This window comes from Raphanus sativus, chromosome 6 (genome assembly GCF_000801105.2).
Source record: "Raphanus sativus cultivar WK10039 chromosome 6, ASM80110v3, whole genome shotgun sequence".
Lineage (NCBI taxonomy): Eukaryota > Viridiplantae > Streptophyta > Magnoliopsida > Brassicales > Brassicaceae > Raphanus > Raphanus sativus.
The window spans coordinates 50,843,714-50,867,845 of NC_079516.1; the positions used below are offsets into that span (position 1 = coordinate 50,843,714).

General features: G+C 34.1%; 4 protein-coding genes across 4 annotated transcripts; 1 reads left to right on the forward strand and 3 right to left on the reverse strand.

Moving 5' to 3' along the window:
• Positions 1-6,745: 6,745 nt before the first annotated feature.
• LOC108829585 (GDSL esterase/lipase At2g40250) lies at positions 6,746-8,839 on the forward strand. The gene is made up of 3 exons (XM_018603217.2): positions 6,746-7,516; positions 8,187-8,460; positions 8,549-8,839. Exons 1-3 carry the CDS (start codon positions 6,899-6,901, stop codon positions 8,734-8,736), a joined length of 1,080 nt encoding a protein of 359 aa, XP_018458719.1. The 5' UTR covers positions 6,746-6,898; the 3' UTR covers positions 8,737-8,839.
• Positions 8,840-10,253: 1,414 nt separating this feature from the next.
• On the reverse strand, positions 10,254-12,269 carry LOC108829586 (uncharacterized). Its single transcript, XM_018603219.2, has 5 exons — positions 11,792-12,269; positions 11,592-11,668; positions 11,474-11,510; positions 11,264-11,366; positions 10,254-11,177 (listed from the first exon to the last, which is right to left on the reverse strand). The coding sequence occupies exons 1-5, from the start codon at positions 12,099-12,101 to the stop codon at positions 10,481-10,483; spliced, it is 1,224 nt and encodes a 407-aa protein (XP_018458721.1). The 5' UTR covers positions 12,102-12,269; the 3' UTR covers positions 10,254-10,480.
• A 5,313-nt stretch (positions 12,270-17,582) lies between these two features.
• Positions 17,583-18,260, reverse strand: LOC108829580 (uncharacterized protein At5g39865-like). The gene has a single exon (XM_018603213.1). It carries the CDS (start codon positions 18,258-18,260, stop codon positions 17,583-17,585), a length of 678 nt encoding a protein of 225 aa, XP_018458715.1.
• A 1,710-nt stretch (positions 18,261-19,970) lies between these two features.
• LOC108829577 (eukaryotic translation initiation factor 2 subunit alpha homolog) lies at positions 19,971-22,581 on the reverse strand. The gene is made up of 7 exons (XM_018603210.2): positions 22,071-22,581; positions 21,205-21,261; positions 21,031-21,117; positions 20,799-20,945; positions 20,608-20,712; positions 20,408-20,506; positions 19,971-20,295 (listed from the first exon to the last, which is right to left on the reverse strand). The coding sequence occupies exons 1-7, from the start codon at positions 22,446-22,448 to the stop codon at positions 20,140-20,142; spliced, it is 1,029 nt and encodes a 342-aa protein (XP_018458712.1). The 5' UTR covers positions 22,449-22,581; the 3' UTR covers positions 19,971-20,139.
• Between the last annotated feature and the right edge of the window lie 1,551 nt (positions 22,582-24,132).

Consider the following 24,132-nt stretch of genomic DNA (forward strand, 5'->3'; position numbering starts at 1 on the left):
ACCGTCGTTTGATTTTGTTGCGCAAAAAGACAAGGGCGTTAAAAGGTTAGATGTAGTAGATGCCGTGGAAAGGTTGACACTGATCTGATAATCATAATATTAATGCACATATTGTCCATCCAACAAGAATTAGGTAGGGCCAGGTTTTTAGCATTGGGAAGTAGCTACCATCCCTTCTCATAAAAATAGATTGATACTTCTAGTTCCGAACTTCCGAATCCGACATACGTTTTGACAACTTGTTAGAATCGATTTCCTTTGATATATAACATCGGTAGTACATTATTCTCGTACATGTACTAATATTGTTTGTATTTTTATTAATCAATATTAAGTACTTCGTCATTTCAGCTAAACATTAATTTAGCCATGAAGAAACATAATGGGTTCCTAGCTTTATTGACCAAAAAGAAATATGATGGCGTCGCATATTAATCGATCAATATCATTCGATACGGCATAAATATAAAATCACTGTGACCTTTGTTATACATCATGTCATCATATGTGAAACGAAACTAAGCATCCTTTGAAGATGATACTTAAGGATGATATACATATAGATGTTTCATGTTTGCATATACAGAGCCCCCACACATACACACATATAATATTTATTTATTTACATTGAGATACAATCAAGGAAGTGAGAAAGATTTGAGCGTTAACATGTAAAGCCGGTCTGGCGGTCACCGGCTTTTTAATGATTTGGCGATATAATTAATGCTAAGAATGGCTGTAAAGTTGAATCTATTAAAGAGAGAATTTGTCTTCATGTTTGCCATAGCTTTCATGTGGTCAAAGATTGGTCGGCAGAGACATTTCACTTGCATGGAGACAAATTTATAATGCGTAAATCTTCCAGTACGTTATGTATAGCATCTTACGTACAAACTGTGTCAAACCTATATAATATGGATTTGAGAAAAAATGAACTTGGATACAAACAAGAACTGAAGGACTCTTAATTATTCTTTGACAATAGCTAGCTAACAAAGTGAATTGGCAATCTAGTGTAAAAGTGAGGAACAAAGATTGTTGTCGAGCATATCACTCTAACACTTGCATAAAATAAATTTACTTATACATAAAATAATTCCATCGTCTTTAATATTTGGAGCAACTTTGCAATTTGTTTGTGTTTATCCTACTAAAGTTTTTTTTTATCCTACTAAAGTTGCTCCAAATAATAAAGACGACGGAGTTAAACATATAATATGCTGTATAGTTTTCTGGTATGAGCTAGATTAGATTAGATTAGATATGATTTTGCATCTTTATCCCAGCGTTTTGTTTTTCTTGATGTGATAAGCATTGCTTTCTTCTTCTTTTTATCACAACCCCTCGTTCCGTTATCTTTTTTCTCGACTTCTTTAGTTATCTTTATAACCATATACCAAAAGGATCCCTTGCAAACAATTGACTCGAAGTCTTTTCACACAAAAAGAAGAAGAGATATTCTCCAAAAGTGAATCTTATTCCCAAGATCATATCTCTGGCTTTTGTTATGTTTTTGTTTGGTAGTGTTAATCAAACTTACATTTAATAGTCTTCAGTGTAACACATATTGAAATACTAATTGTTTAGTTTTCTTCATCTAGGTTTTGTTAGCATATTACTTTTGTTCAACGATAAACTAATAAGATGTGTTCGTTTATCATATTCATAAACCACAAAAAGGTTTTCGTGAGCAAGTGAGTTTTTTTGGCCGCTAAAGCTACTTTCTATTAGTATAATTTTTAAGTTCTAAGCTTAATTAAATGGATTTTTAAAGAAAAGGTTTCCAAATAAAATTAGAATTTGATAACCACTTTTTCTTAAAAATAATACTAAAATTCAAGATAGTAGCCACGTCCTGAACTTTTGAAACATTAACGAAAGTGTTTTTCTTCAATCAGCTAACGTAACTCAAAAAGATAGTATCAATTTTCAGGTATCTATTAAAATTCTTATTTGGGTTATATCATCCTTAGTTACCTATTTTTTTTCTCTTAACACTTTTTCAAGCAAAAAAAAGAAGTATCAATTAGGTGCAGATCTCTTGATCGTTTCTTCTTTTCATTGCTCACTCGCATCTGTAAATAACCTAATCCTTGAAGAAAAAGCGCATTCCCATCATATTCATGAGAAATACAAATTATACAATGCCTTTAGAAACGTGTGTTAATTAATGGGCCATATTTCTGTAAATAGGCCTCTTATGATACCATAAAAGGCTAATTTCTTCTGTTTAATGGCCCATTTATCGAATATGACAATGTGCCATATACAGTACCTATATAAATTGAAGTCGAATCAAGTAGCGTACCAGTGTCGAGTAATTTTAAGTAGTTTTTTTTTGTAAGATTGTCTAAAGAATTTCTATAGGTATGGCATATTGTCATATATCCTTAACACAGATCCAAGAATTAGAACTCTAGGTTATTTGTCTGTAAGTATACAAACTAAACTGAGTTATTTGTCTGTATTCGAGCAGCCCAGCCTTGTGCTCGTGCACCGAGACCAATACATCTTCTACACAGTTCATGCTTGACCGCTAACCCTAAATTTTATATTCATTCCTCTTTAACTACTACTTAAATTTATTCCAAAATATTTAATTTTCATATCTGGGATGTCTTCAAACCTTCTTTACTTGAACTATACGATATTCTTCATATATTGTTCGTTTATTCAGTCTCCACCATTTAGAATATGACACATCAAACCATCTCATATACTTACACCTTCGGACGTCGTTTCTAATTCATGTTACACAATTTCTTAGGTGTGTTTAGCTGGACAACATAGTGCTAACAACATTCAGAAAGTAATGCTGAAATTAAATATTTGGATTAAAAATTAAAGAAAACAAGGCAAACACACATCTTTATTGCCTTCTTACAATTCTGTTCCACATGGCAACAACAAAGACAATAAAATAAAAATATAAGCTTATTTGCTGCTAGTTTAATGTATCTCCCGACGTATATAGCTTTGCGTTCACAAGCTGGGATACGTCATACGCATCTGGGATACGCGACGATGCGGACTTTTCTTGAGATTTGAACTGATACGATCGTATAATAATCATATACGATCGTATAATAATCATAAAAGATCGACTCGATCAACGAGGAAAACTAATGTGACCACTGACCACGCGTATCACGTACCTCGCCATGTTATTCCCGCTTATGTTGGAGTATATTTTATCGGGTTTTACATTCCAAAAACAGGTAGGGAATCTAGTTTCCAATTCGCCACCAGTATGAATCAGATACAAATTTAAAATACTTAGTTACATGGTTTCGCGCATTAAAGGCTAGCCATCATCGTCATGTAAATGCCAGCTTGTTGCACGCTATTTATGAGCCATCTTCAGTCCTTTTCTATTCTTTATAGACATAATGGGAAAAATTCTCTTCTGATATGCTTCATTTAATACTATGCAAACTTAAATTAATATATGTGAATGTGACCATCCCTATCCCGCTTTCGGCACATGCGAGTATGATATGTGCATTAGTGCATAGGATATGCTCTAAATTTATTAATTACGTATGACTTGGAATGCAACTGAGGAAAAGTTTACTATTTAATTTTTTTTTTGTTTTTTTGATAATTCGGAGGTTCTCCACTTACGCGGATCATTCCCCCGGGCCCGATCAGGCAGCGGTCCACTTCACCCGGGAGGACTATACCTGGCCCAACACCCAGTACTGCATTTGGTGACAGGGAAGAGGTAGTTCCCCTCCAGGTGGTTCGAACCCAGGAGCATGACCATTGGCCCCTAAGGCTCTTACCACTTGTGCTACCTCATCCCGTCATGCTATTTATTTTTCTTGATGCATCACATTCACTCATATTATCATATATATGGTATTTTGTAAATGGATAGTCATTTCGACTGGAAAACATAACCTTCTGTTGAAAATTGGAAACTATAACTAAACCATTATTAATTATAAAAGTTACTGAACTGAAAATAATAAAATGTTTGTGGATATTTCCTCTTAATTTTAAGTCTAAAGGAAGAGAATGTTACGGCTTTTTATGCTCTATTGTTCCAATTCGTTGTTTCCTTTTCGCTCTTGTAAATACCCTCTTTCTTGATAATTGAAATTTGTAAAAGGTTACCGGATATTTCATTTAATTAGAATAAACTATATACTGATAGAGATAAAAATTTGTAAAAGGTTACCGGATATTTCATTTAATTAGAATAAACTATATACTGATAGAGATAAAGTAGTGCATATTCAACTATCAAAAATCTGTACTGTATTATAATTACGTAGCTACATTTTGATCCGTGCTTTTAAAAACCATACTATTTTTGTCGATAAATTTATTAATATGTTTGTTTGCTCATGAGTTATTTTCTGTTGACAAATTTATTTTCTTTTCATTTTTGGTTGATTTAAGTTTTTGTATTGTTTTCATTTGGTTCATGTTCAGTTATGGTTTTCGTTTTTTGGTTTAAGAGATATAAACATGGTACTGTTATTTATCAGATTGAGTTTAATTTATGTTCGGTATTTTGGTTTTTGGTTTGGTTCAGATAAAAATATTAAAATCAATAAAATTTTTGAGTTAAATTCGGTTTCGATTTGATTTTCATTTTCGGATAATTTCGAATAATTTGGGTTAAAATGACATTTTGATTTTTTTTTGGTAAAATATCGGATAATTTGGTTAAATTTAAATATTTCAGATAAAAACATTCTATTGATTTGGTTCTATCACGAAATTTTAATAATTTTAATATATTATGGTAAAAAGGGTAATCCTGATTTTGGCTAGTTTGGTTTATAAATAATATTTTTAGAATACTTGATAATTTTAAAACTGTATAATTAATATTTTTAGGTATATAAACTGTATTTTGGATATTCAGTTTCCTATTCGGTTTTGAGTTGGTTCAGTTTTTTTATGTTCTAAAGATATAGGAACACATCTGATATTTATATCATTGATTCCGTTTGGTTTCATTTTTTTGTTTGCTTTCATTTATTTTTGTTATGTTTCAGTTTGTTTTTTTTTGTTCTCGACTGATATGCCAAAGCTAAATCTTTTTGTGCAATCTGTTTTATATTTGATAAATAAATGAGTTAACATTTTTAGTGATTGATTTTATAAATAAAATATCAAGACTACTACCATATTAAACTGTTGCAAATATACACTTAATGATTATGGAATATTCTTAGTATTTTGATGTTTATGACTTTGATTTTTTTGTATACCAGAAATATTTAGTAAATACTAAATAGTAAGAATATGGAGAGATATTTTCAAAGTTGTCACATATTTGTTATTTTTTTCCTATACATTCTGTTAAGACAATATTTGAGTTTTAATATTAAAGATCTCAATCAAGATTTGCTTCTGATTTATCTCCAAAAATTTAGACTTGCTCCATAAAATATTTTCAAAATATAAGCAAATGTTTAAATCTTGGCATAAAATCTGCAATTTTGTAATACTTTCAAAATCTAGATTTGTTCCCATTTATTTTCCAACTAAACAGAATATGATTAAATTAAAAGTTTGTATTATTATGTTTGCTAGTTTAGATATTTTTATATGAAAATATTTGAAATTTAGATTTATTAAATTACAGTTTAATTAGATATTTTAAAAATCATTGTAAAAGAAAAAAACAGTTTAATTGTATATTTGTATTAATATGTGTTGCTCATTTTTTTTCATATACGACTATGTACAATAGTTTCAAGATTTAATATTCTCCATTTCATTTTAACACTCTACCTCATCTTCTATTTGCCTCATTATTCAACACACATTCAACATTTATTAACTACAATGGTTTTGTTTAATAAAATTCAACACCTTATTTTACAAATTAATAATTATTTTTTCAAATATCCAAATTAAATAAATTTGGTCTCTATTTATAAGAATTCAAAATGATAAATTATCGTATTAAAAATAAAAATAAATTATTTAATTTATAATAAAATTATTGATTTTAAATAACAAAGAAAATATGTGAATGTCAAAAAACCATAGAAAGTAACATGTGTCATTAGTGGTTTCTACTTTTTTTATTATTCAACATGTTGAATTTTTTTCAACACAGTTTAATACTCTCTCTTTTTTTTTACCTGGAGGTATTCCAGGCTGAGACCAGACTAATTTCTAAGGGGATGTGCAGTCCACGGATGAATCCTCTCTTCGGATTTTCAAATGGATCGAAAATATAGTCCATATCTGCGTGACCATAAGTCAGGATAATCCGAGTAGCAACGGATTCGAACTCAGGTTCCTTGGTGATCCTAAAACGCCATGCATTACCCGACCACTGACTCGTGATTCAGTTTAATCCATATTGTACATAGTCTTTTTGAGTTGATGGAGAACATAACATGTAATGATAGTTTACATTTACGTTTTGTGGATTCAAATATTGTGACGTACAAATCTTGTTTTATTAAGTTTGATAGCTTACGTTATGGATTTGTTTCATTTTTAAATATTGAGTGAAACAGTTTTCACTGAATTATGATAATATGTATTTAAATGAAATTGTTTTATTGTTTAATTAAAAATTAAAAACAGTACTGGCACTACTATAAATACTATCAGAAACCAAGGGGACAAAAAGAAAATGCCTCTTGTAAATAGTATAGATGAGAATTACAGCTCTATATATACTGAAGTTACAAAATCATACAATATATGAGAAAATCATACAATTAATGAGGAAAATGAAATATATACTAAAATGATTGTAATGATTGAGTGAGATATAATTTGTGATACATAATCAATCCTTACATCAACTTCACACCCTTTTTAGACCCATGTGGTAAATCTATATATATTGCCAGCTCTAACATATTCGATTGTGTTCTCATTTTCCATCTTACATCTTACAGTACTAACCAAAACCATGAACCCTAATCATGACAAACCAATACTACTTGCATTATTCACTCTTCTTCTCCAACTTCCAAACCCTATCAATGCATCACCATCCCCACCCATAACGGCTCTTTACGCCTTTGGCGACTCCACGGTGGATTCCGGTAACAACAACTACATCCCTACTCTTTTCCGGAGCAACCATCCACCTTACGGTAGATCCTTTCCGGCCAAACTCTCCACTGGAAGATTCTCAGACGGAAAACTCGCCACCGACTTCTTAGCCACTTCTCTAGGACTCAAACCCACTTTACCAGCTTACTTCGACCCTTCGGTCAAACCACTTGACCTTTTGACTGGCGTTAGTTTTGCCTCGGCCGGAGGTGGTTTAGATGATCGCACGGCCATGTTATCGTTGACTTTGACCATGGACAAGCAATGGAGTTACTTTGAGGAGGCAGTACGTAAGATGAAGAGTGTAGTTGGAGAGGCGGAGACTAATAGGGTGATTAAGAATGCTTGGTTTGTGATTAGTGCGGGGACTAATGATATGATCTATAACGTTTATGATCATGTTCTTGGGAGTTTTATTTCGGTTTCGGATTATCAAGACTATCTACTCAGAAACGTTGAAGCTTTTGTCCAGGTTTTTTTAGCTACGTCCAACTTCTAAGCTGTTTATTCTGTTTATTTATTTTAAAATTATAGGCAGATTCTCAAAGGAAAACAACCACATAAACTATTATCTCTATAGAATTGTCTAGTATGTTAATAAGAAACGAAATGTCCTAGTCGTATGGATCCCACCCATTAAATTACCTGAGTAAGACATATACGGCTCTACGCATTCTGCTAATCTAACAATCAGATAAAAACAAATTTTGGTATTATTATAGACAATTTTAAATCGTTTTCATCCAGTTATATTGCTAAAAATGTATTGGTGCCTTTAGTGTTGTTAAAAAGGTTAAATTTTATTATCGAACCTTACTTTATACTATTTAAAAAAAGAAAAAAAAACTTCTTCAACGATATGTCATGAACATCTCTACGGGTTGTATGCTTACCTTGAAAAACAACTCAAAATGGGCCGTAGCCCATAATTTGCATACTTATTATTTTTGGTCAATTATTACATGTTTTATAGGCTTAGTTTTTTTGTTCTTTGTTTTGATCATTTAGGCCCAATAGTACATGCAATTTGTATCTCAGCTCATACGCATCGCGAAGAGACTGATCTAGATACATAGATCTCCATATAACAGCTAAAACATGTAAATCTCTAACGTATATTTCAATCTTCCAATGGTCAACAGAGACTACACGACGCAGGAGCACGAAGGATTACAGTAGCAGGACTACCACCAATAGGATGCCTTCCGGTGCAAGTAACACTTGGCACTGTCACACTCCCTCGGATCTTCCACAAACGCATCTGTACGGAAAACCAGAACACTGATTCTCAACTATACAATCAAAAGCTACAGAAGCTAAACTTGCGTCTCAGTCAGAGGCTTCGAGGCTCCAAAATACTTTACCTCGACATCTACACTCCAATAATGGACATGATCAAACATCCTCATAAATACGGTAACTATTTTGAGTTTTATACACTCGAGAGTTCGATCATTGGCTGTAAACTTTCATACTTTGATGATTTTTGTATGATTAAATGCAGGATTGGAAGAAACGTTGAAAGGATGTTGCGGGACGGGGTTCCTTGAAGCAGGACCTCTATGCAAGCCATTGCCTGGAACTTGTGAGGATGTTTCAAAGTATTTGTTCTTTGATTCTGTGCATCCTACCCAAAAGGCTTACTCTATCATTGCTACTTACGCCTTACAAAAATTGTTGCCTCTTCTTTAATTTTTAATTCTTGTTATCTGCAAATTATTTAACGAATGTTATCTCGTACACAGCACTTTTGGCAAGCTAATTGACAAAAAATAACGTTTTGATTTTGTTACTACGATTCAGTTTCCCCTCCAAACTAACTGAAAATTAAATTCTCAGTGAATAAATTTTGAATCTCGAATTATGTTAACTAGGTTATTAGAAAGGGCACTGATAATATGGAAAAATAATTCTGTAAAGGAGATTTTAATGAAGCTGTAGGTCATCTTCTATATGTCATTTGACTCATTTAAGTGTAATGAAGAAAATATGTATTGTAAGAATTATATGATGTCAAAAATTAACAATTAACGGATCTTCCACCTTACATATATATTATATAGTCCAAAATATTAAGAATTGGGAATACGATACAAACAAAGAAACAAGTAGACACAAAACAACAAAAACTTTCCGTAGTTTTATGATTCCCTGAAAAAAATATGTAAATAGTAGTTTTATAATACTACAATATAGCCAAATCGTTTTCAAGGCCTGAGATGGTAAAAAACGATTATATGCGAATACCATATATCTTGTTGTCTATCGAGGAGATTAAGAGTCAAGACACATATCTATGGCAAGTACATCTGTCTTCTTGTCTTTCTTTTTAAATTACTCTTAAAGAAAGTCTTATGAGAGAAGAAACAAATATGTAAAGAACTTTCTTTATGATAGAAAAGGGCTAAAGGACTGGTATTGTCAGGATGTACATACTAAAAGAGAGGGTACCAAATTAGAAATGGAAAGACAAACCGATCTTTTTAGTTGGGTTTAAGTATGTATATCAAAAATCATAAATGTTAGATAATCTCAACTATTCTTCAAGGATGTTTAGCCTAGCGAGGTATAGGAAATATCTTCTGCATTACTGTTGACCATATGACTACCAATAATTAGGCTCTCACTACTCACGAGGTTTGAAAGGAATTTCTCACTACCGTTTAATGATTCTTTGACCTTAAATGGAGAAATATATGCATACTAGATGCTCTACTCACATAATGAACTTGATTGTTAAGGATATGCTAATGTCTCAGCCATACGTGATGCAATTTAATGTTAGATTATCTACAACAAAATTTGGATCATTTAAATTGAGAGTTGATCTGGAAAAGTTGACAACAGTTATCTAACATAATTGATGTTGACATGGGTACCTAAGTACAAGTTAGCATTTGATAAGATAGAGACAGAAAACAGATTATCGAGATCAATCCAAACATTACAATTGCATATATATATATGCTTCACTGATTTTTTAAACGTTAATATATACATAAATTTACTGACAAGATCTCCATGTTAGGGGAAAATATATTGACTTAGGATACTTGTGTGAGAGTGAGTGAAAGCGGAAACTACGCATACATTTGCAACGTCTCACAACAAGACACAACCAAGACAACGTGCAATGTCTTGTAACTCTCAAAACCATATAGACTCACTAATCTATTTCTTGGTTACTATTCAGGATAAAACAAATCAACTCGATCACAAACATTTATATTTAAATAAGCATTTAACATCTTGACAAAACTATATGGGAAATGGATCAGAACAATGTTAAAAAATGTCTCTATTATTACCTTAGTTATCGGTCTTGTCACAAGTATGCAGCGAATGAAAAACAGCAAGGAAGGCATCTTCCATCGACAAGTACCTCAAGATCTCACTTAGAATATACGTATATATATGTTGTTATATATATATATATTCACAAAGTGAGATCAAGGGGACTTGCCAAAACCGAAATATTTCTTGTTTTAGGATCATTTTGATCTTCTTTCCTAATGACTCGATCGAATTTTGATGAACTCGAAGAAGATAACGAGAGAGACAAACCCTTGATATCTTCATGATCATCATGTTCTTTTTCTTCATCTTCTAACAAGAAGTCTCCAAGGTTGTTGTGAGTCCGAGGTACCTTAAGGGACAAACTTAGATCCAAATCTTGGTCCGACTTATTGCAATCATCAGACAGTGACAATCTTTTCCTCTTCAAAACATTCTCCGTTTCTTCTGCCACTCTAAGATTCTCCTTTTGATTAGAACTTAATGTGGTAGCACAAAGATCTTGTGGCCTTGATGCGGTCGAAGAATTGGGAATGGAGGAGGGGCTCTGTCCCCATGATTTGCTTAACGTTTTCATACCTTCAAGAAAGCTTCTATGAATACTTGGAACTGCTTCAGCTACTCCATTGTTCTCTTGAGCAGCTTCATGAGAATTGATTCGAAACAAAATAGTTTTATTCTTATCATCAAGAATATTATTACTAATTCCACGAAATCTCTCGCCAGATTGTGAGCTAGACAGTGTTTGTCTTGTTCTTGTACTGTCTCGTGCTGTTAAGCCTCTCCAAGGGCTACGGTAGACCTGGCGTCTATGGTCGGTCCACGAACCGCCACCGTATCTATTGATGACATTCCAAGTTACAATGAATTTTAACTCATGTAAATAGGTAGAAAATTAACAATCTAATTTTTTTTTTGTAAATACCCTAAACTGGTAGAAGGCCTTTGATCAAAACTTTGTAGCATTGGAAGTTGACCAAGGTTGCAAGTGTAACCACCTCCGTGTTCAAACGAAAATCCTTGGTCTCCTGAAGTAATAAGAAAATGAAATATAAGGAAATCTTTTCTAATTCATTTTATGATCAAATCGCAAAAAAGCCCTAAACTAAACTATAAACTAAAAGAGGTAATTTACCTTGATTTGGGTCATCGGTCTTCTTGCTTCTGTACATCTAAGTAAAAAAATGTAGGTGGAAATATGAGTTCTAGGTATTAAAAATGTAAATGATAAAGATAGTGTATGTTTGCAAAACCTGAAGATGGCTCTTAACGTGGGCAATACCAAGCCCCTTGACGTTCATCAATTGAAGAACAAGCTTCGGTGTTGCTCCTGCTACAACAGAATCATTCATAGAAAACCCGAATAAATATCAAGAAGAAAACCCTATAAATAAACTATTTCATATATGTAATGATCTTGAATATTGATTCATATATACAATAGAAACTCAACTATCTGGTCCACCCAATCTCTCCACAGCTTGAAGGAAGCGGAGATGGAGCTCAGGTGTCCATCTCAGCCTTGGAGTCTTTGAGCGGTTGTACGGCCTCACAGATCCACCATTTTTCTTGATCTGATCATTATTATGATGGTGACTCCCACTCTCTTCCACATAGCTATTGCGCGAAGGGCTCTGATCTACTGATCTCTCTTCTTCATCCTCGTCTTCATCATCTCTGTTGTCTTCTTTCTTGGTGGTTGTTTTGAATTTGTTAGATGGACAAGTCTTGGAATTTTCAGAACTTTGGCTGCTTGATCTCATCTTGGTCTCTTTTTGGCTGTTTTCTTGTTGTTTGTTTAGGGTCTGAACCTTTTTGGTCTATCTTGGAGTCTCTGGAGAATTACACACTAACACATCTGTGTTTGGAATTTAAGGTGAAGACTTTTGAAGGTCTGTGTGTATGACTTTTTGGATGCTTGTATCCATCATTCCTTTTCCCTACTATATATTGAATAATATGTATATGATGGCAGCGGATATTCTAAATTCTTATATAATTTTCCATAATTTTTTACATCTTAGGCAAATATAGATCTAGATTTACACCTCATGACAAAAAAACAAATGGTCTTTTTACTTCTAATAAACATTAGTAACTGTACCACTCCAGTCATATAAAAGAATATTTTTAAATAAAACTCAAGAAATAATACTTATTGACGTGATTCCTTCAATTTTTCAGTCTCGTGATAGGGAAGTGAAAAGAAACTCAAGAGGATTATATAGAATGTGTCTGAAGATATAATACTGTATTCATTATCATAGCACTAAATTGTTTTTCCTAAAAACAGATATCAACCCTGTTGATAATACCCATTTGAGTGACTCAAATTGCGGTTCAAGATGACGTACGCTGTGAGGGTTTAAGAATTTTTGTTTCAAAACCAATTGCCATTGAGTAATTGAGTGGTCTATATCTTTTAAAATTAGAATTCTATCTACCATATTCGAGTTATCTATCTTTTCTTTTGATTTAACACGTCTTCTTGTTCCATTCGAACCAGCTTTGCAATATAGGAAGAAGGCAACATTAATGAGGGATACACATTAACAAGACAAATGAAACTTCTTCCATCGTGTTACAACTCATAAATTAAATTGACTAGAAAAGCAAACAAATCAATAAAAGGGAAAATGTTAGGGGATGGGCTCGTGACTTCAAAGCCAAAGCTGTGAAACAGAAAAGGAAGAAACCAAAAAGCATAATTTTCTTTTTGTGTGTGTTAGAGAGAGAGAGAGAGAGAGAGAGAGAGAGAGAGAGAGAGAGAGAGAGAGAGAGAGAGAGAGAGAGAGAGAGAGAGAGAGAGAGAGAGAGAGAGAGAGAGAGAGAGAGAGAGAGAGAGAGAGAGAGAGAGAGAGAGAGAGAGAGAGAGAGAGAGAGAGAGAGAGAGAGAGAGAGAGAGAGAGAGAGAGAGAGAGAGAGAGAGAGAGTTTTAAAGGTGTTTGGCTGGGCTGGGCTGTCTTCACTGAGAGACACGAGAAGAAAATATTGCTACTTGTTTCTGTCACCAACGACAATCACGGATTTGTCTCCATCTCCACTACTCTTACTATTTCATATTATGTATAGTTATCTACACATGTGTCTCTGTCTCTCTCTATACATGCAAAAGGTACATCTCTCTTTTCCAGATATAACCCATTTTTATTATTATTCGGATATATAACATCACAGTTTAAGCTGATAAATCACATGAATTTTCCGGCCCGTATCACAGAATTGAACTTTAAATTTGATTACGATCAATTTTGTACGACCACACACGCAGCCAGTTGATTTAGTTTGGAGACCAGAGTTGAGTTACTAGTAAGTAATAAATAGTAGATGTCTAATTAAGTAGCCAGTAAAAATATATGACAACAAAAAGTAAATATTTCATATAAACATTCAAAAATCTGTTAATTATGTCTATGAAACTCCAAAATTCAGTTATTTAAAGTTTTAGTTGACAAAAATTAATATATTTTCACTTTAATTTTGCCATATATTTTGTCTTTGTGTGGTGATTCTCTGAGCAAAATAGTTAATTAACAGACTAGTATTAATCTCATTTCATAATTTAAAAAGAAAAAAACTAAGATGATGTAGGTCTTCTCTGATCATGGTATGATATATAATTTACTCAACATTGTATCTCTAGCATAAGCTGAAGAACTTTTCTTGTAAATCAATTGCGAGTAATGTGTCAAAATTCACGAATGGCAAATATATGTGTGTGTATGACATTTGTCAAATATATTGGCGAAGTCATTTGTCAAATAAATTAGGTATATGACATTTCTTACTCTTTTCCAAATCTTTTTGGGAGCCCAATGTCCAGCCGTAATTGCATCTTTCGTCGTCGTTGTTAATTGTTGGCAAGAATTAAAATTGTCGTATTTAGGTTTTATAGTTTTTTTTTTCTTGCTAAAAGGTTTTATAGTTTCTGTAATAGTTATTTACGTTCGAATGACGTTCTTCGTATCTACCCTATACAATCCTAGCTACTTCCATCCTCAGACAACCCATGAGCAATCTACACGATTGACCCAACAGATACCAAATTAGGAATATCAATTACGGCTTTAATATAAAGTTAAAACCGTTAAAATATTGACTACTACACTATCTTTTTTAGTTACACACATTCATTTTCCTAGACACATTTATGAATCAATATATATATGTAAGCGTTTACAAAAGTCTTCGTGTAGTGTCTTGCAAATGTATATAGAATATCTCTCAACTTTTCCAACTATTGGAACTTATTCACTCGGTTACATGAAGAGTATCATTTTGACATTTTTATGTATATTATATATATTTGTAAAATATATCTATATTTCTTATTAATTACTTCTATTTGATTAATTATATTTAAAATAAATAAAATTATTTATAAAATCAATATATTTTATAGTTAATATTAAAACTTATGTATGTATAAGTTGTATTTATATAAAATAACATTTTTATGTAATAAGTAAAAATGACTGAAACAAAGAGTTTATTTTAAAGACTGCATATTTAATCTATCAAATTTTCAATTTTTGGAACCGATCATCTTTTGAACCATGTATAGTTTAAACTGAAGATCTGAGATTGTAGAAACTGTGGTACACTAGACCGAAGAAAATTGCAGTAGTTTATACAGCATTTTACTTTGAAATAATCCGTGTCAATACATGTTTATAATCAAACGATGTGTGAACGGAAAATATTTTATGGGGAAAGAATAAGTTGGAGGAGAGGAATATATATAAAATACTATATGGGATTTGTACGTATTATGCATGGGTTTGCATGAAATAGCCACTGCAGCTAAGTAATCAATCAGTATGGCCCAATAGTTTAGTTATTGAAACCACAATTTCATATTATATTTATTCTTATTCATCATTGTATCGTTTTTTGGTCTGGCATTATTATATTTACCAGGAGGACAAAAGTCGTGTTGAATTTTATTAATTATAGAAACGAATAAAGTTTGGACCTCCCCTTGTGAGAGGGCATTTCGTGGAATGTAGGTTGCTTGTCGAATTAAGAAAAAAAGAGAATTTTATTTCATGTATTTGATGCGTATGAATATAATTTCAATTTGGTTGTTGGATATCTTCACACACAGTGTCAAGAAACAAATATCGTGTTTGTCGTTCACATCAACGGAGTGTTAGCAGTTTGATTTGTTGTGTCTTCACAAATCTGTTTATAAGTCTGTTTATGTTGATGGGGAAAAAATTATAATTTCAGTTTTTGGGAGTATTAATTCAATGATCTCAAATAGATACATAGAAGGCAAGTTGTCGTTGTTTGAATAATTTTTTTTAATAGTTTTTTGTTCTCAACGGATTTTTCAAGTTCACCGAATAATAAAGTTTTGTTTGAGATTTATTCATTAGAAAACATTGTCTTTATTTTTTCCCACTATAATCATTTACTTACTTTTTCATTCAAATGAGGCTATCTAAATAGTTTTATGATTAATATGACTCATGAGTCAACACGGTACCTCTCTGGCGGTTCAATCTTACCGTCCATTGGTTCTCAATGGCGGCTTGTGACGGGGTTCGTGTGGTTCAGTCTGTCATCTGGGCCCTTTGTCCCTCGGTGGTTCCATGCGGCAGATTGATGCATCCCAGTATCGTGAGTCTCTAGTTGAAGCTCATGGTAGTGTCGATTTTCTTGTGAATTTGCAGGTTCAAGCTCTTTGCAGGTTGTGAAGTAGCTGTTGTCTCGTGCCCGTCTTCTTGTTCCCGGTGCTAGGTTGGAGTCCAGTTCGGGTTCTGCCCTTCTCCAGTCCTTTGCATGTGAGGTGAGTGTGTACACCTCGGTTAGTGTCTCTCAACCTTGCTTGTTTCATGTTTGCTTGTGCTTCATTGCGGTGAAGATTATGAACTTAGACGTATTCATCGGATACTAGCTACTCCAGAAACAACACAGGAAGACCTCGGCATCCGAAGAAACAAGGTGAAGCTCTCATTCATATGATCATCATTAAAGGTAGAGAACGGTATTTGATACATAAGGATGCTCGATTTTATTTAGCGGAACCCGTCGGAGATATGGGCCAAGCGAAGCTAGACAGGAAAGAGTCTAATTGTGTAATTTTTTTTAGTCGGTTTGTAATCGAATCCTCCGTTTTTTCGGATGATTTTAGTATATTTATTAAAAAACACTGATTTCATTAGTGAAAAGATAGAAACTATTTTGGAAGTGTTCGCCGTGGAAAATCTTCTGATAGGAGATCAGCGATTTTTTTTTCTCGAAAAAATATTAAGTTTATTTAACCCAAAAAATATTTACTAATATTGTAACGGTAGAATGTATCTATAACTAGCTAGCACAAAAATTTAAATTTAAAAGAAATTGGATTAATCATCTTGTGTTAAAACCAAATTTCCATGGCATTGTTGTACCGACCACCAGAACTCCCTCTAAGCAAGTCTATGCGATTGTGAACCTGTTTGTCAATGAATTTGATGATTTGAGATGGAAAAAGTGAATCTTCTCCGTGTCTCCTTCCATTGATCTCTTTCCAAATGGTATGGGACATCAGCTTGAAAAACATACCTAAATAAGTACATGGTGGTCTTGTCTGTGATTGTATCCACCAATATAACCAGTACATTGCTCCACTGATTTGTATAGTGAATCCCGAGCATCTTCTTAATCACGATATATTTCCTCAGAGAAGGGGCAAGTAGGAAGTAATTCTTTGTTTCAAGCGGACTATTGCAAAAGATACACTTTGGGTTACGAGAGGAGTTCCACTTTTGAATTCTTTCTCCGTGGCTTATCTGTTATGCAATCTACACCAACACTGAGTATTTAGGAGTAGATTATGAAAACAAACTCCCTTATACCAGTGAACTTCTTTTTCTTCTAAAAACCAAGTAAAAAATCTTATATTTATTTCCATATAGAAAAGATTGAGGAATGCTTAAAATGGGCTTACCTTCAAACTTGTTTTGTTACCACGAACATTTTGCCATCGAAACCAAAATTTTATGTATCGAAACACCTAGATCGAATATGAATACAATTTATCCAGTCTTTTTAAACGCTACTAGATCTGAATCTACTTTAGATTAAAATAAATTATTTGAAAATAAGGAATGTCATAGTAAAATTAGAAAAGAAAATATATTTCATATCTCCTTTAAAGGGAATAAAAGATACATGTATATTTTTTTCTTTGTTTTACCATACATGTATTCAAACATTGGTAAATAACAACTTTTGGTTTTAATTATTAAACGCTTTTACATAACAGAGTTGCGTCTACGATGTATCGGAAAACAAGACGAACACCTAACAAGACCTTCCACACTGCAAACCATACAACTCACAAAACCAGTTTCCTCCGAGAAGATCTTGTGGCTACCATTACATCTCCCGCAAACAACGAACCTCCATCCTCTGCATAACTCACAGTTCTCACTGAATCTTCCATCCGACGGTGGTAGCTCTCCGACCATCTTCCTCAGCTCGCCGATCTCATTCAACGTCTTGATCTCCTCCGCCCCTCCTATGTATCTCCCGCCGATGAAAACCTTAGGCAACTCCACCTTCTCTGCCCCGAAAATGTCGTGCAACTCCTCCTGAAACCTCGAGTCCATCGTCAAGTCTCGCTCGTCTATAGGGATGCGGAGCCTGTGGAGGATGGCTCGGACGGCCCTGCACTCCTCGAATGTTTTGCGTACGATACGGAAGCTGGTGTAGTAGAGAACCACGCCTCCGTCGTCGGTGGAGAAGAGAGGGGGAGTTCTTGAGGTGCAACGGTTGATCCTGAGGGTCTGTTGCTTGTGAAGGACTTGCGAGGGAGCGTCGTCGTAGAGAAGGTTGTGAATGCCTTTGAAAGATGAGCGTGACAATTTCGGCTTGTCCGACGAGACTTCATGACGCCTTCCTCTTCCTAGTTGGAGCCAGTTCCAGAACATGATGGTAGTAAGGCAAATCAAATGCATGGAGAGAAAGTGAATGAATGAAGTGTTATTTATATATTGCTTATGTGAGTTATATTGAATTAGGTAAGGATTATAATATAGTTAGAATATATATTTTACCAAAATGGCTTGACACATTCCTAGTTTGTTTTCATACTAATTTGACTAACATTTTTGGTAATGAATATTTTCAACATTATTCAAAATTAATTTTTTTTCCAACAAACAATTCCATCAAAAATAAAACAAGAGTACATCGTCAATAAATAAATCTTCAAAATTAATTCTTTTTCCAACAAACAATTCCATCAAGAATAAAACAAGAGTACATCGTCAATAAATAAATCTCCGAGATAATAAATTATTACATAAACAGATATATGCACCATGTACTAAAAATGATACAACATAAAAAATGAATTTGACAATATTTTAAATGATAAAAGCTTTATTCGCTAGCCGATAACTAAATCTGTTATTTTCTTTTCTGTATTTGATATTTTCCTATAATGGTATTGTTGTCTGATAGATTTATTGTTGTTTGTATTCACCGAGTGAGTTTACCATTCTCTAAAGAAGTGCACCTGTAGTTTTGCGGTGAATTGAGTTATTTTCTTTTCAAAATTAATAATTTATTTTGTACAAAATTAGTATTTAGTATAATATCTTTCGTTGGTCATTTGTTTTTTTCGAGTAATAAAAATTTAATATTTACATTGAATCTAAACTTCATGTTAGGGGTAAACAACATTGTAGTGACATCTTTGTCTAATAAAAAAACTCGTCAAAGCCAGCGACACCACAACCAACAACTCATATAGTTCTTGTACTTAACAAGTTGGGGGTTAGAAACATTTTCATATCATATCTACACATCGAAAAAAGAACAACTAAATAAATGTTCCAATAGCATAAATCCTACTTATTTCATGTGAATCTATATGACTTCTTCTATTGGTAATACACATAAGTTTTTCATGTCTTAGGTTGCAACTTAATTGTTAAATTTGAGAATAAAATAATATAAAATGACTTATTTTATTAATTTCATAATTTTTTGTATTATTTAATTCGAATGGAATGAAATACTCATTCCATCAATTTTAAGACCATTCTATATATTACCAAAACAAAAAAGACTTTCTTAAATATTTTTTTCCAATTTTGATTTGGAATACATGGAAAGAATATATTGTATGTTATATTCTACCTAATTTCATTTATTTTTATTCCATTAATTCTATTTCATGGTTATCATTTACAGTAACTTTGAATCTATCTGAAGCTGTAAACAAATCTTTCATTTCCATTCTCAGAAACTTTCATAGTTATAGTTGAAACACTGAACTGGTGAATATACTCGGATGGGTTAAATGAAAACATCTTCAGATCAAGCAGGTCAAAAGCTAGAACTTTTCAATATCTAATCAGTAAAAAAAGACAACCACAATTGAAGAAATGCTCCAATAGCCAAAGATCATGCGTTTACTTTAATTATGGAACTAATATAATTTCTTCTATACACATCAGATGGTAAGCTTTAACCTTACAATCTATCGGCCTCTGAAAACGGATCTCAGTCTTTATGAGTTACATGAAACGCTAAACTAAACTATCTACTTTAGTTTCACCTTTGCTTACAGCATATGAAGCATCGGATTTAGGCCCACATTTATATCAATTTAAACTAACGCAAAAGTCATATGTTCTAATGCAAAAATAAATCAATCTTTATAAAATCGTCTTGAATGTAATGATTGACATGTAACCCCTCAACGGGTAACTCTTGGATGTTTTCTTTTAAAGCAAAATATACTCTCAGATTGGTTGGCAGAACAAATAGAAAGAAAATTAGTTGTAAAACAGGCAAATCCTACTCAATGATTCCGGCGCCACCGTCGATATCAACGTCGCCCATCCCTGTGTCCTCTTCTTCTTCTCCACTTTCTTCATCGCCGCTAATTTCTTCATTGTCCATTCTCAGCTTCGCCATGTGTTCTGTCAGCAACTTATCATCTCGTTCACTCACCTGTCACAACATACATACAAAACATCAGAACTCAACAAAATAAAGAAGAGCTAGTTCTTGTGAACTAGCAGCAACATGGGATTGTTCAGAAGATAAACAGAAAGATACTCACAGCTCTAGGTGCCTCTTTAACGACGAGCTTGCCTTTGTGTTTCTCAATTGTCTCAGTGCAAGCTACTATAGCCTCGTCTAGAATTTTAATCCCTTGGTCCTGTTAGTTATTGTTATAAAGACTGAAATGATTAGGAGAAGTAAGACAAAAACATAGCATTACACATACTTGTTGAATTTCAAGATGGAAGATTGGCTAACCTTGTCAAGTGTGTGAGTAGTAAGGACATACAGAGGTGGAGCAACCAGTTTAATCTTAACAGGACAAGCATCGTTTCCAGCAGCTTCAGCCTTTCTCATGGCCTCCTGAAATAGCATGTATGTACGTGTGAGAAAACCAAAATGAGATCATTGATATGTTTTGTAAATGATCCAATACGGGTTTTACAGACCTTGATGTGAACAACTCCGTCAAACTGAAAACATTTCAACTCGATATCAGCACGGATTTTCATTGGTTGTGGAGTCATTCTCCTCCTAATGTTCTTCACAAGTGCTTCTTTCACTTCTTCCGTAACAGCAGGTACAACTTTAGTCACCTACAAACAGAAACCTCCAAAGATTAGCACCCAAAAAAGTTTGTAAACCAAACAACTAAAACGAAACAAAAGAACCAAACTTTACCTCCTGCCCATCAGAACCAACTTCTTTGATCTCACGGGTGAGTGAACCCAACACAGAATCAGGATCAGTAACCAAGACCTTGAAGGCCTGAACAAAACAAAAAAAAACAAACAAACAAACTTGAGTAACAAATATCTACAGGAATACAAAGGAGCTCTATTCACAAAGTCTTACCTCAAAAGCATGACCATACTTTCGGTACAAAGGCCAACCAATGTTCACATACAAGTCCTGCCCAAGCCAAACTCAAATCAATGAATAGGATACTCAAAAATAACATCAGTAAACAAACATATATGTAGATGAAAAGATCTAATCACTACAAAAATATATAATAGTCTCAATCCTCAGAATCACCACACAAAGGTAGCTACTTTACACTACATAACAGTTACAACTCTCAACATCCAAACAAAAGTAGCTACTTTACACTACATAACAGTTTCTAACCTCGGTATCACTTAACTCCACAAAGGTAGCTCCTTTACACTATATAACAGTCTCAAGCCTCAGTATCACTCAACCCCACAAAGGTAGCTCTTCTACACTATATAACAGTTGCAAGCCTCAGTATCACTCACCCCCACAAAGGTAGCTCTTTTACGCTATATAACAGTTGCAAGCCTCAGTATCACTCACCCCCACAAAGGTAGCTCATTTACACTATATAACAGTCTCAAGCCCACAAAGGTAGCTACTTTACACTATATAACAGTCTCAGGCCTCAGTATCACTCACACCCACAAAGGTAGCTCCTTTACACTAAATAACATTCTCAAGGTAGCTACTTTACACTATATAACAGTTTCAAGCCTCAGCATCACTCAACCCACAAAGGTAGCTCCTTTACTCTATATAACAGAGTCACGCCTCAGCATAACTCACCACACAAAGGTAGCTCCTTTACAGTATATAACAGTCTCAAGCCCACAGAGGTAGCTACTTTACTACATAACAGTTACAAACCTCAGCATCACCACACAAAGCTAGCTACCATAATTTTCATAATCAATACCATTAAAGGTTCGATTTTTATTTACCTCCAAATCGAGAGAAAGGGTCTCAGCAACGTGACGCATGATAGAATGAACGAGCTTGCTCTTGTTGTACCTCTCTTCACAAGTCTGAATATCCTCCTCGCTAACCCTTCGTTTGCTCAGATCAATGTACCCCCTCTCCTTGTCCACACGCAGGACCATGACGGGCTCGATCTTCCCGACCTTGATCAGGCTGCTGACGCTCCGGATCCGACGGCGGGAGAGCTCCGAAAAGAGGATCATCCCTTCCGTGTTGTTGTACTCGAGGAGCGACACGTAGGCTCCCATGTCGGCGATGCTTTTGACCTGGATCATCACCGCCATGTCTACTTCCGGGTACTTGGCTTCGTACATCCGGCACTCTAGATTCGGCGTCGCCATGGTTTGGGAGATTGTGATGGAAAGCTGATGGTGAGGCGAGGTGGATTGGATTGGACGGCGGAGAGATTTTAGGGTTTTAAAGCGACGGAGTAGCCTGGCAGATTCTTTGGGATAATAGTACAGGGAACAGAGACGAGGAAGAAAAAATATAAAACGGATTTTTTCCGAGGCCAGACGGCGTCGTTTGAAGAATTAGGGGAATTAATTAGGTTTTAATTGGGCTAAAAGTTCCACGGCCCGTATTGTTAAGTTTGGATCAGACTTTTGTTTGGTTTATCAATAGGCAAGCAGATTTTCGGTTTTTTTTTTAAACATAATTGAGATATAATTTTGAAAAGTTGAGAATTTTAAATGGATTTCAGTTTGGTTGAATAATGAAGAAATCAGTAAGAACTGGTAAAAATTTAGATTTATTTCTGTTATAGTCTGGTTTGTGTTTGTTTGGATAATTTTCAATAATTTATATAACTATTAAATTATTTGAAATTTTTAAATATTTCTAGGACAGTAAAAGAAATTTGATGTTTTTTTTTCCGTCAGATAATATTAATTCGAAAGAGGAATACATGGTTTGATACATAAGCTAATTCACAGCAACAAGAGCCCATGGACAGGCAACTAAATCCCACACATGGGAGGCTTTAGACACACCAATACAACTCCACAACTAACTTAAGAAAAAATCAATAGCACTTACAATGAACCTAGCACACCAAACTTGCAGCAAACCAACAACTCAAGATGCTTATGAACGAGAGTTATCGTTTTCGCTCATGACAACGGCACACCGAACGATAACCTCAACCTCTAACGGCACCACACTGAGAGCACTCCTCTCCTCACTAACGAACCCAGACTTTATAACCCGGCAAGATCGAACCATTCTAGGGTCACACTTCTTCCGGATACGGCAGCGACGCACTCTATGCGACCACACTACACCTAGATAAAAGCCTTCCACACAACACTCCATTCTCATAAGAACTGGAGAAAACGAGGTCAATCCCACCAAAACAAATCGATGGAAAAGCATTCACAATAGCATTACTCGAAATAAAATTACAAGTTTGGGAACCATTGACCATTGATAGAGCCACAGTTTTCCAATTAGATGAGGATAAAACACCAAGACTAATCCACTAAACCAAACTCCACGAAATAAAGGAAATGATTTAGATAAGGAAAACTTGAAAAGAACCCGCAAAACGATGAAGGGTTAGAGCTAGATCTGGATCGAACATGTGTAGCCAAAACCAAGCCACAGCCATAACTGCATATACCACCTTCAGAAACGACATCAGCATACAATGGACCCATGGAAAGAGCAACAAACCACTCCAAGCCGCAGGTTCTCAAGCTCCCCAACCACCAAATCTTCACCAAAGTAGAAAACGAAAAAATGCAGAACAAAGACAAAGAGAATCAACGACAGATCTGACCGACGGTGGCGCTAACGGAGCCGCCACGCGCCGGTCACCGGAGCTGCTACTGGTTTTGAAGGTGAAGGAGGCGGAGAGAAACTATCGCAAGGAGAGAGAAAACTTGTATATAATTAGTGCAACTCACGACTTTTAAAAAGAAATTTGATGTTAGACCATAAAAGCATTTTATTGGAAAAATATATATTTAATTTTGGGTATTTTTAATATTATGAAAAGATTATATCAATTTTTTTATATTTAGG

Coding starts and splice junctions, on each gene's coding strand:
- LOC108829585 (XM_018603217.2), top strand. CDS start 6,899: ATGAACCCTAATCATGACAAACCAATACTACTTGCATTATTCACTCTT. Junction 7,517..8,186: donor ACGTTGAAGCTTTTGTCCAG/GTTTTTTTAGCT, acceptor AATGGTCAACAG/AGACTACACGACGCAGGAGC. Junction 8,461..8,548: donor CAAACATCCTCATAAATACG/GTAACTATTTTG, acceptor GATTAAATGCAG/GATTGGAAGAAACGTTGAAA.
- LOC108829586 (XM_018603219.2), bottom strand. CDS start 12,101: ATGAGATCAAGCAGCCAAAGTTCTGAAAATTCCAAGACTTGTCCATCT. Junction 11,511..11,591: donor ACGTTAAGAGCCATCTTCAG/GTTTTGCAAACA, acceptor TTTTTTACTTAG/ATGTACAGAAGCAAGAAGAC. Junction 11,367..11,473: donor GACCGATGACCCAAATCAAG/GTAAATTACCTC, acceptor TTATTACTTCAG/GAGACCAAGGATTTTCGTTT.
- LOC108829580 (XM_018603213.1), bottom strand. CDS start 18,260: ATGTTCTGGAACTGGCTCCAACTAGGAAGAGGAAGGCGTCATGAAGTC.
- LOC108829577 (XM_018603210.2), bottom strand. CDS start 22,448: ATGGCGACGCCGAATCTAGAGTGCCGGATGTACGAAGCCAAGTACCCG. Junction 21,118..21,204: donor AGTATGGTCATGCTTTTGAG/GTAAGACTTTGT, acceptor TGTTTTGTTCAG/GCCTTCAAGGTCTTGGTTAC. Junction 20,946..21,030: donor TTGGTTCTGATGGGCAGGAG/GTAAAGTTTGGT, acceptor TTCTGTTTGTAG/GTGACTAAAGTTGTACCTGC.